Here is a 19,239-nt window from a genome sequence, read left to right as displayed (position 1 = left end):
TCTCTTAAATTGGAAAGCAGGTTTCTCTTTTAGGTATTTTCAGGATGCAATCAAATTAGCTCATCACATTTTTTTTTTTAGTAAGGTGGATAATTTGAGCACTTCCAGTTTGTCATCCTAATGCATGACCCTGCTCAGCATCCTCTTTAAATCCCCAGCTGCAGCACTCTGCATTTCTCACAGGAGTTATGGAGCTGTCCAGGGCAAGGGTTCACTCGTGGGCAGGGCAGAAGTGTGGTGCTGAAAGAGTAAAAATGAGATTCCAGAGCCTGGAGCTGCTCCAGGGGAGAGTCAGGGTGGATCTCAGGAACTGTTCTCCCTGCAGAGGGTGCTTGGGCACTGAACAGACTCCCCAGCCAATGGGCACAATTTTTACAGTTTTACTTTGTTTTTACAAAAGCTTTGCTATGGAGTTGAGAGTTAAAAAGTGTTCAGGAGGTATTAAAGGAGATCTGCCTCAAAATTATGTAATGCAACAACTGAAAAAGTGAGAAATGGAAGCCTTTCCACGTGGAATGTGGTCTAACCAAGGAACACTCTGTAATACAATTACAAAGATCAAAGAACAAATAATAGTACTTTAAGCAAGAAATTAATTAAAGCAGGCGATTCACCACTGGCTGTTAAGATCATTTAATCATCATCCAATTTCCTTATTTGCATTTCTGCTTGTTCTTCTTGCTTATAAGATTTTAATAAAACAATGTAAGAAACTTTTACTTTCTAAATTAGTGCCACCCTAACTCTTTATTTTTCCCTACAATACAAAAACAGGCACCAATTCTGCCAGTGCCTTGTAGATTTTTCCTTCATCTCTACAAAATTATAGAGAAGTACTAAAGATGCCACTGTAGCACTTCTTTGTAAAATTAACAATTCTTTTTAGGTGGTGTATTTTCTGCTGCTTAGTTGAAATAGTAGATTTTAGATTGTAATGATCTTTCAGCATGAACTTATGAAAATTAAATTGTGTTAATTGTCCTTTTGAGATAGTTTTTCAGACAATGAAAATATTTGAGATCAAATAAATATTGATTCATCTGCCTGATTACCTGTAAAATATTTTGTCTCCTTCTGGATAGAGAAGTGATCTGCAAACAAGGGAAAACTGAATTTCTCTGTCTTCTATTCTTTGTAATTTTTTTTTTTTTTGGTGGGGGTTAGGATTTGAAGGTTATTTCATAGGACAGAGAGCAATAATAAGGCTTTTAGTAATTCCTGTTGAAAGCTTGATGTTACTCAGGAGCACCTGGCAAGACTCCAGGAGTCAGAATGTAGTAATTAATCCCAAACCAACTGAGCACCATGGAGCTGATGTGACTGGAAATGGCAAAGATGAACTTGGAATTAATCAGGAACAGGTTTCCAGGAGAAACTGAGTTTGGATACCATTGTCTCGACATTGGTAATATCTTGTCTGAAATAGTGGGTGATCTTCAGGTCGTTTACAGCCATCAAAGGTGTTCGGTTAGACAGGAGCATTAAAAAATGTAATGGGTAAAAAGGAAAATGTGTCATCTGTCTCATAGGAAGAGGAATTATTTAAGGATTTCAGTTTGGTTAACTCAGCCAGCTGGGGCTGAGACAGAATTCCTCTTTCTCCACAGACAGAGGCAATAAAGACCAGAAAGAGAAACAAATCCTTGAGGCATAAAACACTGCTGTGCCAGAGCAAGAGGCCACAGAAATATCTGTAATAAATCTGTTGTGCTACTTGTTTCTTATATTCTCTTGAAACAGCTGCAGGTTTGAACTGAAGTAGTTGCATTTTCACACTCGAGGCTGTTCTTTGGAAGGATGGATCCTGTGCTTTCAAGGGCATGGAAGAAAGATGGGGACAGGTTTTTAGCGGGGTCTGTTGTAGAGGGGCAACGACTTTCTAGTCAAAGGGGGGAGATTTTGGATCAGATGTAAGGAAGGAATTTTTTTGCAGTGAAACACGGGCACGGGGTGCCCAGAGAAGCTGTGGCTGCCCCTGGATCCCTGGAATTGTCCAAGGCCAGCTTGGACAGGGCTCTGAGCAACCCACTTGAGAATGTCCCTGCTCCTGGCAGGGGCTTGGACTAAATGACCTTAAAATGTCCCTTCAAGCCCCAAATATACTTTGATTTAAAGTACATGATCAGCAGCCTAATGCCCTTTCATACTGTTCACTGTCAATTTACATGCTTGAAATTAAGTGTGTCAAGAGCCTGGCACAATGAAATCATTTCAGCACTAATTTATTTGTGTGAAGACAGTCATTGAATTAATACCCTCGGTGTCTGTTTGCTGAATTGTAAATTTGAGTCCTAATGAGAGCTCATTTTAGGTGGAGGTAATTCTGTAAGTGTAGTGCCAGGTCACACCATCTGTGTTTCAGCACACTCTGTGTTGGGAAATGCAAGCAGGGGGAAATAAAAAGGACAAAAGCTGTCATGAGAATTTGAACTTCTTTCCCCAAAAGATGTCCTTCTGTTTCCAAACAAAGTGCCACATGTTACTTATTCTCCAGATCCTGCCTTTCAGAAAGGCTCAGCAAAGCCTCTCTTCCAGCAGTAGATCTTGCTGCTTCTTGGATTCTTGCTGTGTTTCTCCGTTAGTTAATGAAAATAACTATGGGAGATAATGGGAGAACATTTGGTTTTCCATCATCAATTCTTGTTAGGAGCAGCTCGAATATTAATGAGAGTGAATCAGCTACAGGTGTTAATGACGAGCTTCCCCTTCAGTGACAGAAAAGTCTTATGATCTTCCAGCACATTTTTGTCTAATAATAATTTCTGATTTCCATCTTAATCAAACCAGCTCCCTTGATTAATTCCCTAATGAGGCAAAGTGAATTACTTAAAATATGAAAAGATGATAGTCTGCTTCCTTAAAAAAAGTTGGGTTTACACCAGCTGGGTTTTTTTTTTAATGCAAATATGAAGAGAGGTCAAACGTTGCAGGTTCAAGTAAATATCCAGATGGCTTTGCTTATGTATTTGAAAAGTCATGAGGGGAAACATCTGTCCTGGTTCCTGTGAGGGGTTAGTGCACTCAGAGCAGAATTACTTGTTTTCAGGTGGTGTGCAATACAGTAGGATATAAATATTTAGAAAATATTTGGCACAACTGATTTCCAGGCCAAATGCCTGAAAAGGGAGCTTTTAAATTCCTGTTAGTTATTGCTCTGTGTCTCCCCACCCCAGGTGATCCAGTGAGCAGAGCAGGCACAAGTCTCCTAAGCACATTCAGGTGTAACTTCCCTTCCTGCTGTGAGGGTCACTCCATATTTCTGTATTCCTTAAAACTTTCCCATTTTTCAGAGTCCTGACAGGGTTTGGTAAGGCAGTGAAGGAACTGAGGAACCCATTCCTGAACTTTCAGAGGAAGGACCAGATGCCTCTGTCCCCTGTGCACTCCCAGCTCCACCATCTGAGCTAAATTTTACTTCTGAATTCCCACCATAATAAATAGGTACAATGTGTTTGGAAGCAATTGGCAGGGAGGTGAATAACTGCTCTGAGGGCTCAGACCACTGGAATCCTCTGATAAACACCACCCTGTTCCACAGTTCAGCTGTTTTCTCAGTTCCTTTTCATAGACAAATATATCATCCACTTCATGCCTCTGCAGACACCCAAAAATGCTCTGATTTTTTAGTTTTTTGTGTCCATCTGTAGCATTAGGATTTTTTTTTTTGCATGAATTTTTCCTACAGCTCTGCAGTGAGTCATCCCCAGGCAGGTAGGCTTTCTTTTGAAAAGGGGGAAAAGGTGCTTTTCCAGCATGAACAGAGTTGGGATTTATAACAATGCTGAAATCCCTGCTGCTGGGAGGATGCTTTCCAAATCCCATTCATGCAAATCCAGATCTTCTGAATGAGAAGGAGCAAAGTCATTATGAGGAGAGTCTAAAGAAGATATTGGAGAACTAAAAGCCACTGCTTTGCTGTTAATGAAAGTGGGTTATGCTTTTCATGTTTTTCTCAACATATTAGTTAAGGAGTCCCAGCTACAAAATTATCAGGTTTGGATCTACAAAATTACCTCAGCATTGTGGAATTTCCTGGTAAAGGAATTTTTTGTTTTAGCAGTTAGTATTTTTGGAACTAATTTTTTGAAAGTGCTATAGTCTTAATTTTCCACCACATAATTTCTATGAGAAAAATAACAAATCCTTTTATATAGACAGGAGTCCACAGGTTTCTTTTGCCTGGAGCTCTTTTTTCAACACTGAGCATGTACAAACAAATAAAAAATAATGATTGTGGCAATCTTAATTGTAAATTATGACAATTTCAAACATCTGTCCATTTTGAGTGAATTCTTTTGCATTCTTCTGTGTTTCTGCCATCTTTAGCATCTAAATTAGCATCCATTTTCATTTATGGAGGAAAATTAAAAGTATCACATTGGTCTTTTATTTCTTCATTGTTCTAATGTTAATTTAACTTTCCTTTCTGAAATATCTTAACCCATTTTGTAGAATTCAATTTTGACTGCCTGTGCTAAAAATCTTAAAGGAGCAAAATACCTTTGTGGAGAATGCATCTTAGCAGAGCTAGAAGTCAGCAATTGCTTTAAAGCCTGATTCTTTAGGAGTAAATGTCAGAATCTGACTCAAGGACTGGTTTTCAACTGAGATTTTTAATCCACTGTAATGACTTCTCTTTTTTCAAAGCTATTTTTAGGAATACAATTTATAATAAATTGTCCAAATTCCTGAGAGCATTTTATCATTGCCCAGTAGTAATGACTGCAGACAGATCTCTGACAGATCTTGGTATTTAATGGTTTTGTCATTAAGGTTCTCATTGGAATAATTTATCCTTCACTTAATTATTTATCATTCTTTTCTAAAAGGAGCCATGGAACTCTAAGGATTTCAGCAATCTGAAAATTACATCAATCTGTAAAATTCAAAGAGAGTTCCACTTGATTTCTATAATTGAGTAAAAGAGAAGAAAAACAAATATATGGCCCCTGTGCTTTTATAAACACAGCCCAAACTGGAGGAGGTTTTTGGGATGCAAGCTGCCATCCTTGCATTTGTTTGGATGTGCCCTATTTACAATTACTGCTGTTGTCTGGTTTCCTGTGGCCAGTGCGTTTTTAGAAAGTTTTCTGTAGAACAGCAGCATTAAAACTAGAACAGAACTTTTAAAAGCTTTTAAAATCCTTTTTGGAATTCCGACACCTCTTGCAGTTCTGTCCCAGGTGGATGTTCACAGTGGGATGCTGGCTTTGGCCCACTGTGGAGGCAGCTTGGAACCTGACAGTCACATCCCAAATTCTCTCCAGCCCTTAGAAGAGCATTTTAGTTCCAATCTCGTGGAGGTGGTTTTCTATTTTCCCTTCACCTTTTTGTGTAATCAGATATTATCTTCTTCTAAGAGGAAGTCATAATAAACTCCACCTGCTATAAGAAGGGGGTGAATGCACACTGCTCTGTGCCTGAGCACCTAAATAATTTATTGCCCTGCTTTTTAATAGCAGTGGGGATTCACACTTTGGTCAGGAGAGAAACTATGATTAAAATGTTATTAGTGAAGTCTGACAGGTCAAGCATGACCAGTAGAAAAATATTTACTGCTTGCATGTATTGGTGCTGTTCCTGTTCTGGGATTCACTAAACTTTTCATTCTCACAGGTTCATGGGGTTTTCAAGCTTTTCATTCTCACAAGCCCGTGTCAGGGCTGATGCAGCTGCCTTGGGAAGGTTGTGTCTGGGAATTGCTGGATGGGCACAGCATCCCAATTCCTGCTCGTGCAGCTCTGCTCAGATTTGTGGCAGTCACAGAATTTATGGCAGGTCTTTACCATGGCCATGTACTACTGCTCTAAAAATCTGCTGTGACTGGGACAGAAAAGCCAGGGGAAAGAGAAAAGCCCTAAAAATAAATTTTCTGGCTCTGTGTATAAATAATTCATAATAACATAATGATTCATAAATTCCAATTTAAATAAGTTAAAAAATGTCTCTATGTAGTTTTTTTCTGAGTGGCACATCCTTACAGCACCAGTGATCTCCTTTTTTATGGCTCTGTCTGCAATTTACAGTAACTTGGAGACTCAGCCGTGCCCAGGGGCTCTACAGATAAACCAAGAAATGATCATTTATCTCCACTCAGGGGCTTGCAGCTCTTCCATACATGCTGCATTTGTTGCTCCAGCACAGTCTGGCTTCCTCCTCAGCACTCCCTGTTGCAACTCAGAGCCCAGACTGAAATGATTTCATGACTTCTAGACCTCATCTTCTGATTGAACATGTTCTGTGATATCTGATCTCACAAATTATTGAAAGGGTAACAGTGTTCATTTCTGCCTTATTTTGTTCAGGAACATGGCTAAAGAAAAAAAAAAAGATAAAAATCCAGCTGCAGCAGCATGATTTCAGTGCCACAGAGTTTATGAAAACTGCTCGTGTTTGCAAGGAGCAGGTTGTAATAGACCTTGCTGGTTAACAGAACATTTCCTTCACATTTCAACTTAAATGGAAAGCTTTCAAAACTCAATTATGGACTTTTTCCTTAGGTTGGCTGGCAGTTAAAGAACCTAGTAAATGCACTGTGGGAAGACCCAAATGGAGTGATTTTAACCTTGAAAAAACGTCCTCAGAATACCCTGGTTTCTGCTCCTGCCCTTCTGAAGAATGTGAGGTGGAAGCCTCTGGCCCTGCAGGTAAGGTGGCTGCTGCAATGCCGTGGTAAATCCTTTATTCAAGAGAAAACACTGGAATTTTACCTTCCAGTGAAAGGAACAGGAGCCTGTCCCAAGTCCTCTGAAGCAGAGTGCTGGGATAAACAGGTGTGGCAATGCTCAGATTGTTTTCTCTGTGTTTGGTGACTCCGGGAGCCACAGGCATTCAGACAAGGAAAGAACATTTACAGAAAGTTTTATGAAGAGCAAGGTTCAGGGGCTGCTCTGCCTGGCAGAGGCAGCAGTGCCTCCCTGTTTCCATTATTTCGGAGTCTGTTTGTGATCAAGTGTGTCAGATCCGTTAAATTCCAGGAGAACCCTGCTCCTGTTGCACACCTCTCGTGCAGGTGGAGTTTTTGGTAGCAGGGATGATAGAACCTGGTATTTTCTGTGCACTCACTCCTTGAAAACCTGCAGATGCAAAAAAAAAAAAAAAGACCATTGTGAACATCAGAGCTGCTTCTTCCTACAGCAGGAAAAACTGAACTCCAAATGTCATTATTAAAGGAAAGGCTTGCCAGTAAGTCAGTAACTAGTGATGGTTGTCTTTAATGCCTTTTAACATCCTGTAAGAAGTTGATGCAGTTCCATCATGTGGAAGCTTCTCAGAGCTGTTTTGTTTGGTTCACACAAGATGTGAACATGTTTCTGAATGATTTTTAAATTAATGAAACAAAACAAACCCTTCAAGCTTATCCAGGCAGATTTCCTCCCTGCCTGGCATTTTCTAAACCTTTCATTTCTCAGAGTGCCTGAGTCCTGCACAGTGGCTTCACTTAAGGAGTTTGTGTAATCCTTGCAGCCCAGGAATGCTGACAGTGGGATTTAGGGCCACCTTTCTTTCTCTGTGCCTGCCCCTGGGGGAGAGGAACGGGACCCTGTGACCTCCCCCCCCAGAGGGGATTTTTCTGTCATAACACTGCAGGAATAACATCCTTTGCTCTGGCAAGATGCTCATGCATCTACTTGTGAACTTCAGATGGATCCTCCAGGGGCAGCAAAATGGAAATTGCAATTGCACAGGGCTTCCAGAGAGATCCTCTCTTTACATTTGTACATATATACATTTATATTTGTGCATTAAAGAATCATTGTTCACGGGCAGCTGGATCTGGAGGCTGTGGCACAGTGAACAGGGTGTGCTGTACACACTGCATGCATGGATTTGCCATCAAAAATGCCAGCTTTTGTTGTGGTAGCCAGAAAAGTGAAGGTGCACCAAGCTGCTCTTGTGGAATTATCAACAGTTCTGGTTTTGTGATGTCTCCTCTCCTGGTGAGCCCCTGAGGAGCAAAGGGTGCTTGGAGTGTCCTTCCTGGGGTGTATTCCTTCTACATCAGAGAATAGTGGGGTGAGGTATTTAAATAAAAATATAAACCCCTTTGGAAAACAAAACCAGCCGTGCCAGTGTTACTTCTTAAGAGCAGATTCTGTTATGAGACATGGAAAAGCAGTTTCAGATCTTTTATTCTTCCTGCCACAGAGATGAGCTCGAGTGAGAGGACCTGGATCCGTTTCAGGAGGCAGGTTTTGGGTTTGCCTGTTTCCCGCAGCTCTCACCTGGATCTGGTGTTATTTATTATTGTCAGTAATGACTTGGAAGCAGCCTGATTAAATTTCAAGATGCCACTGAAGCCTGTGCTTCCTGGACAGCTGACACAACAGCTTGTTGCTGCTGGAAGCAGTGAGCTCACTTCCCTCTCCTGTTGGCTGCAGTGCCCTCACCTTTCGGTGACTTTGGCATTTTTTAGATTCTAGAGCTGTGGAATTGGTAGGAGAATTTCTGAGTTTGTTTGGTTGTTGTTCTGGAGTTTTCTGCTGCTCATGGATTAAATTGGATGCTGCAGAACAGGCTTTGGGATAGCAGGGAACACAGGAGGGTTTACAGCGAGGCGAGAGCAGGACAGGGACCCCGAGCTGCAGGAAACACCTGAGAGAAAGCAAATTGGGAGAGAAACAGCTCATCAAAAGTCAGACTGTCACAAGAGAGGGATAACACACACGGGTGTGATGTATTTCATGGCGTGTTCCAGGTCCTGATCCATGCATGTTTCTCTGCATGTGCTGTTTTCATAGTGCACCCCATAGATCTACTTCTGTGTCCACATGTGGAGCAATTTTTCCGTTCTGATTTAAAATCAAATGGAGATCTTCCATTTTCTGGAAATCAATTTTCTGCTGCTAAAAAAAATAAATAACCCAAAACAACCAAAACAAAAGCAGTACATAATTAGGGAAGGCAAAAAGGAAATAGGGTTTAAGAACTTGAAATCATATTTGCTACCTCAGGTTGGTGCACAGCAGGAAGTTTTAAATAAAAGTTGTCATGTTCTCTATTGTTGCTTAAGGCACTTAAAGAGGTTATTAATATTTTTTCTGCAATAATTAAGTGTAAAATTATACCACATAGGTAATTTATGAATTATTGATGATACAGAATCTGTGAGGCCTTATGAAATTTATTACTTGCCTTGTTGCAGTATTCTTTTGCTTTAGAGGGTTTTCCTTGATGCTGAATTAACAACAGCAGAGTTTCCATTTGCCAGTTCTGTGCTCTATTATCTTTCAGTGAGATTTGTGACACCATTTTTTTTCCCCTTTTGTCTCTGGCTGACATTATGTGACAGTAGAAGATTATTTGAATTTTTAAATTCTCTATTTCTCCACTCAGGACAAAATGTGGGTTTTTTCATTTGCAGTGGCAAATAGTGCTCTGCACACGACGACTTCATTCAAATAAAATACAACATTTGTTTTCTTTTTATTTGGAGAGGTTTTCAACTTGGAATAATCCTTCCTGTCACAACTAATTGATCCAGAACAATTGCAGCATTTATTATTTAGTTTAACAATAAGCATAGAGCACTAATAAAATTTTAACCCCTTTGTAGACTGACATTCTTATTAAAAAACATAATTTTTTGATATTTAGGACTGCTTTTACTTTTCAAACCACATAAAAATATTTCAGTGTTTACCTCTGGAGGATTGAAAACATTTATTTAGAAAAAGATCAGTGTTTATAGTTTTCATCTCAATTTTGAGTCACTGGGTTTTCCTTCCACCTGGAGAAAGCTGGTTGTATCTATTTAAGGATAACTTTTATTTATAAAAATATTTTCTATTTCTTGAGTATCAACACAGACTGAACCTTGGTTGGAAGATATTCTTTGTTTATATCTCTGTGTCCTGCCCAGCATATTTGGTTATCATCCTTCTAGTCCTTGCAGACCATTGGCTTGAGCTTCTCTGTGACATCTGAATCCAACAACTGTGCTCAATGTCATGTGAAAGTTTAAAAAGTAAAAATCTTAAAGGATATTTATTTATTGTTTAGGTAATTTCTATTTCTTTGCTGTTCACCGTAGAACACACATTTGTATCACCATGGCTGTAAAGCCAAAGGACAATGAATTCTGCTGCCTTAAAAAATCAAGATGTTCTGTCCTTGCTAACAATAAATCTTCCACTGAAACCAACACAATCATTTCATTCAGTACAAGTATTCCAGAGCTCTGTAATTAACTTCTGTACTAATGGCATTTAATACAGTGTGTCCTTTCTCCTCAGATAATTGATTTTCTGCATTGATTAAAGATCATATTTTGATTGAGTCTCAGATTTTCCCTGGAGGTGGCTTTTAAATTAATTCAGTGGTCGTTTATCAGTTTCTTTCATAGCTTTCTTGAAGTGTAGAGTTTCACTGGACACCTTTTTGGAAGAAACTTCAGAAATTAAAAATAATGGCTAATCCAAATAAGAGGTCAAAATTCCTCAAATTATGCACATCGATTTTGTTGTTTCTTGTAGCACAGAAAACATTAATTTATTCTTCATGTGCATTTTTGATTTTTACAGCCTGTGATTCCAACCAGCCCCACGAGCAGCTCCACAACCCCAACGAGTACCATGGGCATGTCCTCAAAAATGGACAACTCTGCACTCCAGGATGTTTTCATTCTCTCCCCTATGTCAGGACTTTATGGCCCCAGGTATTTATGTCCTAAAGAATTTGAGGTTTTGAAAAATCCAATTTTACACTTTGATTTCATTAGATTAATAAAACAAAACCAAAACCAACAGCCCCACCATCCAGCTAAATAATTAATAAAATTAAGAGCTAACAATACATTAAGCACTGTATCATTGTTTTGAGTGACGTAACTTTCACTTAGCTGAGCAACGTGTGGATTTAGCCTTAAATCACGAAAGTGTTTAAAGAAGTCTTTAATCAATTAGTTTGATTTACTTTTATGTGCCTGCTTCTGTTATTCTCGAGCATTTCTGCGAGGGAAACCCTTGCATGCTCATATTAAAACAATTCCTGATGTTCTCCTTCAGATCCTAGAAACTCCCGAATGTTTATCTCACAATTAAAGTGGCACCTAATGATGGTTTTCTTAACTTGCTTTTGTTGAATTGCCTCACTTATAAAGTGAACATTTCAATTGCAAGACTTTTTATTTGTAGCATTTGGGAGAGGCAGTTGCATGCTGGAAGTTTCCCCTCAATGGTTCATTTCTCCATCATCTTCTGTTTTTAGGGATGAAATTGGAATAATGTCCTGTGATGACATCAGCAAGTTTGGAAAGTCTGGGATGAAAGGCTCTGAGTCTCCAAACTATTTCCTGGAGCACGAGAGTGGGAAATACTACACCCTGATTGAGGGGGAAGGGCACCCCGGGGGCTCTGAGTACGAGAGGAGCAGAGCCTCAGGCGTGAGGAGAAGGGAGAAAACCCCCACCCACGGTAGGCTGCATTTCCTCAACCTCCTCCTGGTTTACAAACTCGGCTCTTAACTCTGCAAAATCTGTCAAATTCCCAAATTGACAGATTTTGATTAACCCCCCAAATCTGTCATTCTCTGTCAGACTGTGACCTGTTGGCTCTGAGCAGTAAACAGAGGTTTACATGAAGGAATCAACAGAAAAATCACACACTAACATTCCTGGTGAGGAATAAATGATTTTGCAGTTCATGCTGGAACGCTGAATGATGATTAAATTCATATTATTTAAATAGCCAGCATCTTTATTTACTCAATTTCCCCACCCAGACTCCCGGAGATTATTCCCCTTGCAATGTTCTGGGCTGTTAAGCTTCAGTGAAGGAGCTGCCTTGTGGTGTGAAAGTGTCTGTAAGATGGAAGGCCCTCCAAAATTCAGCACTGCATTAAATGCGTGAGGAGTATCCTACAATGCACTCATTAGTGCTGGAGCTGTACTTCAAAATCTTAGGATGAGGATGCCTAAATATATAAAATGCTATTAAACAATAATTAACTCTGGTTTTCTATAGAAATTCTGTGTGTACATAAATTCCTGTTGAGTGTACAGGTGTACAATCACACATGCTTGTATACAAGTGTATGGATCTATATTTGTGGATCTATATAAAAGGTGTTGTTGAAAATTAACTAATTTTTTTTTATTCTCTGTTTAAACTGAACTGCTTGGTATCTAATGGGTTTGAGAAAAATACTGCTGAAATACAGCACTGTATGGGCCATGTATTTTCAGTTGCTTTATTTTCAAGGCAGTAGGACGGTCTTGTTGAGCTTACAGATTTCAGACAGGAGATTTCTCTTTTGAAAACTGGAATTATGTCTGATTTTGAAAATGGCATTATTTCTGAGCCTCAGAGAAAGCAAAGACCATAGTGCTCTCTGTGTGTAGCTGCTGTCTTTTGAGATCCATATGGATATTTATTTATATGTGGCAAGCCATCCATAAGTCCTTTATTCCCCTACTCTGAGATCTTTTTTTTCTCTCATTTTGTTAAAGAGCCCCAACAACTCCCTAAGTTTTTGTCTTTGAAATTTAGGAAAGGGAAAACCTCTGAGAGCAGTAAAGGAAAATGTGTCAGTGAAGAACAGAGGTGCTAAAAATCCTGCTGCAGCTCAGGGCAGAGAATCCCCAGAGTGGTTCTGGTGGAAGATCCAAGAGCAGCTGAAAGGGAGCACCGTGGGGGAAAAGAGAAAACTCTTCAAGCACTGCAGTCCCTGATTCTGCTGCTGCTGAGCCTGGTGTGGGGTTTGCTGCCAGGGATGTGCTCAAATGCAGCTTCTCTGCCTCCTGCTCTTAGTATTTATCTTGTGTTTATCAGTTACACAGAACTTCCCTCCTGCTGGTGTAATTTGCTGATTGCAGCTGGATTTCTGGTAAAAATGGCAAGTAAAATGGACTTGGTGATGTGTGTGTGTATGCACACAGAACCTTTTCAGGGTGGGAAATCTTAATAAATCTTTGTTATAGGCAGGGTATTTTTAGTAACTGCTTCAGTCATCTGCTTGATGCTTGAAAGAGCTGTGACGCTGAGGAACAGGATTCCATCTTGGGACCAGTAATGTTCACTCTTTATCTCCTGGGGAAGTGACATCATTTTAAAACAGAATTAGAATAAAAGATAAAGAGAAATCTTAACTGTGATTAAAATTGGAGCCAGATGGGTGTATTTGGCTTGCTTTCATACATTCTTCCTGCAGGGTGACTTAAAATATTGGGCTCTCTGCCTGATCCCAGGAGTACACAAGATTTTTTTTTGTCTGTGATGGACAATTCTGATTGAAATCCAGAAGGAATTTGGTTTTAAAGTCTCTGAAATATGCCTTTCTCTCAAAAATGACTGCTACACTAGTTTTTTTGTTTTTTTTTTTAGCTACAGATTAATTAAATCTGTTGATTAACAGACATGCAAATGATGTCCTACTGTAGTGGAAGGTTTTGTACTTTCTGACTGAGGTGACATCCATCACCAAAGTGACAACGTGTCTTTCAGTAAAAAGACAGGATTTATGGCAGCTCCAACAAACTGCTGCTGGAACCACAGAGCCATGAGCAAAGAAATGAAAATAAAACTTCTGAAGCCTTTCATGGCCAAGCAGCCACTTTCATTATTGCTTGGGCTGACACAAACTACTGCTCCAAAATTCCAGCCTTGGACTTCCCAGGATTGCAGCCATTATTAGAAATCAGTCTCCTGTGCAGCTGCTCGGTGGATGGATACTCAGGCAGGTGATGGGTATTGATAGTACATGCAAAATACAAGAAGATAAATGATAAGTCCATTTTTTCCAATGTATTTATGAAAATTAAGCTTGTTTTTAACAACGTTCCAGTGCATTTTTTGTTTTACTTAACATTGTACTCTGTTATTTTCCTGACTCTAAAATGCTCTGGTCTAAAGAGCTCTTGTGGCAATGCATTTCAAACCTCTTCCATTTATGTGCTAGAGGCAAAAACATCATAAATATTTTTTTTCTTTCACTTTATTCTGGTATCCTTGTACACAACAATTCTTTGCTCCTCAGAAAATATCCAAGCTGCAATGTCAAAACAATTTATAGGTCACTTTTTATTGGGAAAGGACTTGGAAGTGAAATAAGCAGTTTACAAAATCACTCATTCATTTGCCTTGTGTGATTCCTGTCCTGAATTTCTATTTCTGATGTCTGTTGTGCTGTGGTATCTGTATTTGTGTATAAATCATTTCAGAGCTCCAGATCTTTGTTTCTTTACAGAAAAACTGCTCAGTTTGGTTATGTTGATTTTCACTTGCTTCGTGCCTTCCTGTTTTCTTTTTTTAAAAATTTTTAATCTTGTTTCTCTATCTTTTTATATTAGTGATTTTTTTTTAATTGAGGGTTTTTTCTGAATTGAAATTGTTCTTCTAAGGATCAGGAGTTGAATCCCACATTTGTAGTTGAAGGTAGTCTCAGCTGTGAGGCAGAAAATGAAATGTATTTTTCCATAGGATTATCTATACACTAAATTTCATGGTGTGCACAAAATGTAATATGGGCAAATCCCAGTTCCCCAAATATCAGCCCTCTGATTTTCAGGAGATCTGGGGGTGCTCCTGGTTTGGTGCCCTCCCATCCCTGGGAATGGCTTGGGCACATCAGGGTCTCACTGCCCCAGTGCCACGGAATCCCATGGATTAAACCCCCGTGGCTGAATCTCCTTTGCTGGCTGTGGTCCCCAAACTGTGCCCAGGTTTTCCTTCTGAGCCAGTGGAAATTGATGTTCCTTGAAATGAGATCCCCTCATTTCTCACCGTGGGATTTCCCAGGTCAGGGGGGTTGATGTTTCCCTGTCAGATCTGTGTTGTTGCATCTGTATTAATCCTCTCTCTACTTTCCCTACAGCATTTTCACTTAAAATCTGTTCCTCTCTTTATTCCCAACACCTGTTTAACAAGTGAGGAAGTTCATACAGAGCAGAGTTTTCAATTAAATTTGTAATATGCTTTACAAGGAACTTCACCAGAGCTGGTGGTGCTTCCCTTGAGGTCAGGGTGATGAAGAGGAGGCTCTGGGATGTTTCACTGACCCTGAAGGCCACAGCTCTAATGATGGACTGCTCTGAGGGGCTGTGTCACACCTGGAATTTATAGACACTACTGACCTACAGCCTGCCATTCCTTCAAAAATTACATGGGTTTTCCTTGCCTTGTCTGCAGGAGATTTGAGGCCAGTTTCGATGCCCACTGAGTACAGCTGGATAGGGGAGTCCAAAGAACAGAACATGTACAAGAGGGGAAGCAGAGGTGAGTATTTTTTTCTCTCCTCTTCTCCAAGATGTTTTTCCTTTGTTGCTTAAGAAGCATCACAGGAAAAAAATTTTTTTTTTTTTTGAGTTTCACAGTAGATATAAACCAGCCTGTTTAGTGTCTGTGCCTTTCTGTTTCTATTTCTGAAAATTAAAAATTTGTATTAGTAGGAGGAATTTGATTCTGGTATAAAGAAACATAAACATCAAGGCAAAAAATACTTTGAAGGCTCAGATATGTGTTAAAAGCAATCAGTTCTAAATCTGCACAGCTCTAGAAAACAGTAAGGGATGTTACAGATGTAAAGTAGCATCCTCTGAGAATATTTTGATCAGTATGAATTAAAATTTGGAACAGGAATCAGCAACTGTACTGTCAGTGTTCAGACCAGCAGTTCTGGTCATAGAAAGTCTGTTTCACATAAACTTCCATTGATCCCAGTGGGAATTATGAACTTTGCAAGAAAGAAAAATGATTGCACAGTTTCTTTTTTCCTTTCTTTCCTCTGGCAAAAAGAAAACATATAATTCAAAAGAATATTCTCCAAATATGTGACTATATTTATTGTCACACTGACCGTTGAAGATTCTTGAATACTATTTTTTAGAATCTTTTAGGCATGGTCTGGAAGCTGAGAGGAGTTCAACTTGACTCCTAAAAATGTGACAAAAAATGAATGATATTCTTGAAGATCAATGCAGGATTTTAAACTACTTTTTTCAGTAAACTTCTATTCCAAGAGAAAATAAATTTCATTTCAGGCACAAACCTTTTCTGATTTATTCCAAATCTGTTGATGTGTGTTTAGCTCATATTTCACTGCTGCAGACAGTAACAGACTTGTTGCCTGGCCAGCTCCCATTTTGAAACTGTGCCCAAGTTTGCTGCACATCTCCTTAAAACCGTTATTCCAGCTTGTCAAATTCCTTGAAATTACAATCCTGGTGTCTGGAATGGTCCCAGAGATGCTCCCTGCATGATACAACGCAGTAATATTTTCTATGTCTGCTCCCTTTCACCATCTGTGGTGAAATGTGGAATGGAGTGCAGGGAGAGCCCTCTCAATTCCCTGGACACTCACAAGGCTTCTCCCAGTTTACCAGGACCCAGTGATGGTCTCTGGCCAGAACGGTTCTCTGTGGCATTCACATTTCTGGAGAAATCCCTTCGCCCAGGATTTTTCTCCTGAGAAGCGGAGAAGCCCCAGAGAAAAAGGAAAACAATTCTGATCTCATTTGCTTCTCCTGTGTGGAATGTGTTTGGGGGTTGTTTACCCACAGGTGATTGTTTCCTTGGATTCTGGCATGAGTTGTTTTCACTCTTTGGCCAATCAGGGTCAAGCTGTGTCAGACTCTGGAAAGAGTCACGAGTTTTCATTATTATCTTTTTAGCATTGTGTAAGTATCATTTCTGTATCCTTTAGTAAAGTTTAGTATAGTATTCTTTAATACAATATAGTATTATAAAATAATGAATCCGCCTTCTGAGAACATGGGGTCAGATTCATCATTCCTGCCTCTGTCGGGGCATTCCCTGCAAACACAAGAGTTTTCTGCTTATTTCCTCTTCCTAATGTTTCTTTTTGCCTTCCTCCCCCTCCAACCACTGACTCTGAGAACTCGCTGCTGCGCTACCTGAGCGATGACAAGATCCTGGTGATCCAGGAGGAGCCGCTGGCGCAGAAGGACAGCAAGCGGGACACGGCCCGGAGGTCCAGGAAAAAGGGCAAAGGCCCAGGGAACCCCAGCTACCCCATCAGCCCCTCGGTGCTGGCCTCCACCATGAGCGTCAGGCTGGAGCCAGGGCAGCAGGACGTGCTCAGCTTCTCCCTGGCAGAGAACAACACCGTGCCACTCTACCACGTGAGTGCCCAGCCAACGCTCCCCGCAGGAGCCACTGGGGAGCACCGAGTGCTCTCCTGTGGGATGGATCCAGCATTCAGGTGTTCTCCTGTAGGATGGATCCAGCCATTCAGGTGTTCTCCTGTGGGATGGATCCAGCATTCAGGTGTTCTCCTGTAGGATGGATCCAGCCATTCAGGTGTTCTCCTGTAGGATGGATCCAGCATTCAGGTGTTCTCCTGTAGGATGGATCCAGCCATTCAGGTGTTCTCCTGTAGGATGGATCCAGGCATTCAGGTGTTCTCCTGTAGGATGGATCCAGCATTCAGGTGTTCTCCTGTAGGATGGATCCAGCCATTCGGGTGTTCTCCTGTCGGAAGGATCCAGGCATTCAAAAGTTGTCCTGTGGGATGGATCCAGGCATTCAAAAGTTGTTCTGTAGGATTGATCCTGGCATTCAGATGATCTCTTCTAGGATTGAGTCAGGCATTTAGGTGTTCTCCTCTAGGATGGATCCAGGCATTCAGGTGTTCTCCTGTGGGATGGATCCAGGCATTCAGGTGTTCTCCTGTAGGATGGATCCAGGCATTCAGGTGTTCTCCTGTAGGATGGATCCAGGCACTCAGGTGTTCTCCTGTGGGATGGATCCAGCATTCAGGTGTTCTCCTGTGGGATGGATCCAAGCATTCAGGTGTTCTCCTGTGGGATGGATCCAAGCATTCAGGTGTTCTCCTGTAGGATGGATCCAGGCTTTCAGGTGTTCTCCTCTAGGACTGATCCAGGCATTCAGACATTGTCCTGTAGGACTGATCCAGGCATTCAGATGTTCTCCTTCAGGATTGATCCAGGCATAAAGGCTCAGTCTCCTACTTCATATTTTCCTGCTGTATTTCATAGTCTGAGAGAGGCTGCTCAGTGATGGTGTCATGACAAATTTCTCCTAAGAGTCACTTTTTCAATGTCAGTATCACGACAGCTTTCTCATAAAAGTCAGGACAGAACAGCAAAACACAAGGCAAGAATCATTTGCTGTCAGATGCTTTAATAAAACCGTGCTCTTAATTACTGAGTCTCACTGAGCTTAGTTTAATTAGACTGTATTATCTCTGAAGGTTCATAAGGATCCTGCACTCAGCCTCTGATAATGATTTATTATACATTAATTTATAAGCTTTTGTATTTTCACTTTGATTGCTGTGTCTTGTAAAAACAGATGAGTTTAATGGAGTTACTGTTTATTTAAATTTATTTATTTAAATTATGGATTTAAATCTCTCTGACAGAGATTATCAGTATAATCAAGTCAAAGCAAAGGATTTCAAACCTGGAGAGAAAATCAGCAGGCAGTTTATCAGGAAGAATGACAAAATTATTATACAACTCTGCAACAAACCCCAACAATATTTCATAACTTGGTAGATGAATCAGCTGGTTTCAGTCAGTTTTTATAGTTCTGTTGATGATCTGTTGGCTCACCTGAGTTCTGAAGAGAGGGAAAATGGGTCATTTTGGGTAAGATGCAAATTCCACCCTTGATTTCAGGACTGAAGTTGTATTTTCCTGCATGATTTCCACACCATCATGCAATTAACTGATGTCACAGATTGGCAGTATGATATGGGATGATAATAAAGTAAATATTTTGAAATACCTGAATGACAGAAAATGTCAACTCTAAAGGGTCTGAAGGAAAAGCAGGAAACTGGAAAACAGGAAGAGCCAACATGGAGTGGTTGGTCCACCCTAAAAGTTCTGAATGTTCACAAGCTGAGTTCCATGTGAAGTGATTACAGAGGAGGGCACAGGTAAAATTATTATTATTATTGAGCTGACAGAGCAGTATTAATTCTTTTATCACCATAAATTTTTGGGGCAGCATTAAAAGAGACCTTTGCAGTCCTTCAGGAGATAATCACAGGAATCAGAATATCTGAGGCACTTTGTCAACTGCCTTATAAATATACAAGAGGAACTGAGTTGACAAATACACGGAGTTGCTGACACAGATTTTGTGGGTTCTTGCCAGCACAGAATCAGTCACATTAACGTCTTTCCACTGGAATACTGAAAGAATTCTGAAAAGCCAAGCAAAAAAATGGGCATATTTATCTTGAAAGCGAGCTACCCAGAACAAAAATGTGAAATATCAAAGAACATTTCATGGCAGCTTGATAGCAAAAAGG

General features: G+C 40.2%; 1 protein-coding gene across 3 annotated transcripts in view; it reads left to right on the top strand.

Annotated features, from left to right (window-relative positions):
• LOC119712882 (connector enhancer of kinase suppressor of ras 2-like) overlaps positions 1-19,239 on the top strand; it is a 167,844-nt gene that overhangs the window by 109,996 nt on the left and 38,609 nt on the right. For all 3 annotated transcript variants that reach the window (XM_038164675.1, XM_038164676.1, XM_038164677.1), the window contains 5 exons: positions 6,501-6,647; positions 10,524-10,657; positions 11,209-11,414; positions 15,126-15,212; positions 16,824-17,077. In XM_038164675.1, coding sequence (XP_038020603.1) covers positions 6,501-6,647; positions 10,524-10,657; positions 11,209-11,414; positions 15,126-15,212; positions 16,824-17,077 — 828 coding nt within the window. The remainder of the gene's footprint in view (positions 1-6,500; positions 6,648-10,523; positions 10,658-11,208; positions 11,415-15,125; positions 15,213-16,823; positions 17,078-19,239) is intronic.

This window comes from Motacilla alba, chromosome 4A (genome assembly GCF_015832195.1).
Source record: "Motacilla alba alba isolate MOTALB_02 chromosome 4A, Motacilla_alba_V1.0_pri, whole genome shotgun sequence".
In the NCBI taxonomy this organism is placed as follows: domain Eukaryota; kingdom Metazoa; phylum Chordata; class Aves; order Passeriformes; family Motacillidae; genus Motacilla; species Motacilla alba.
This window is presented reverse-complemented; position numbering and strand designations above follow the sequence as displayed.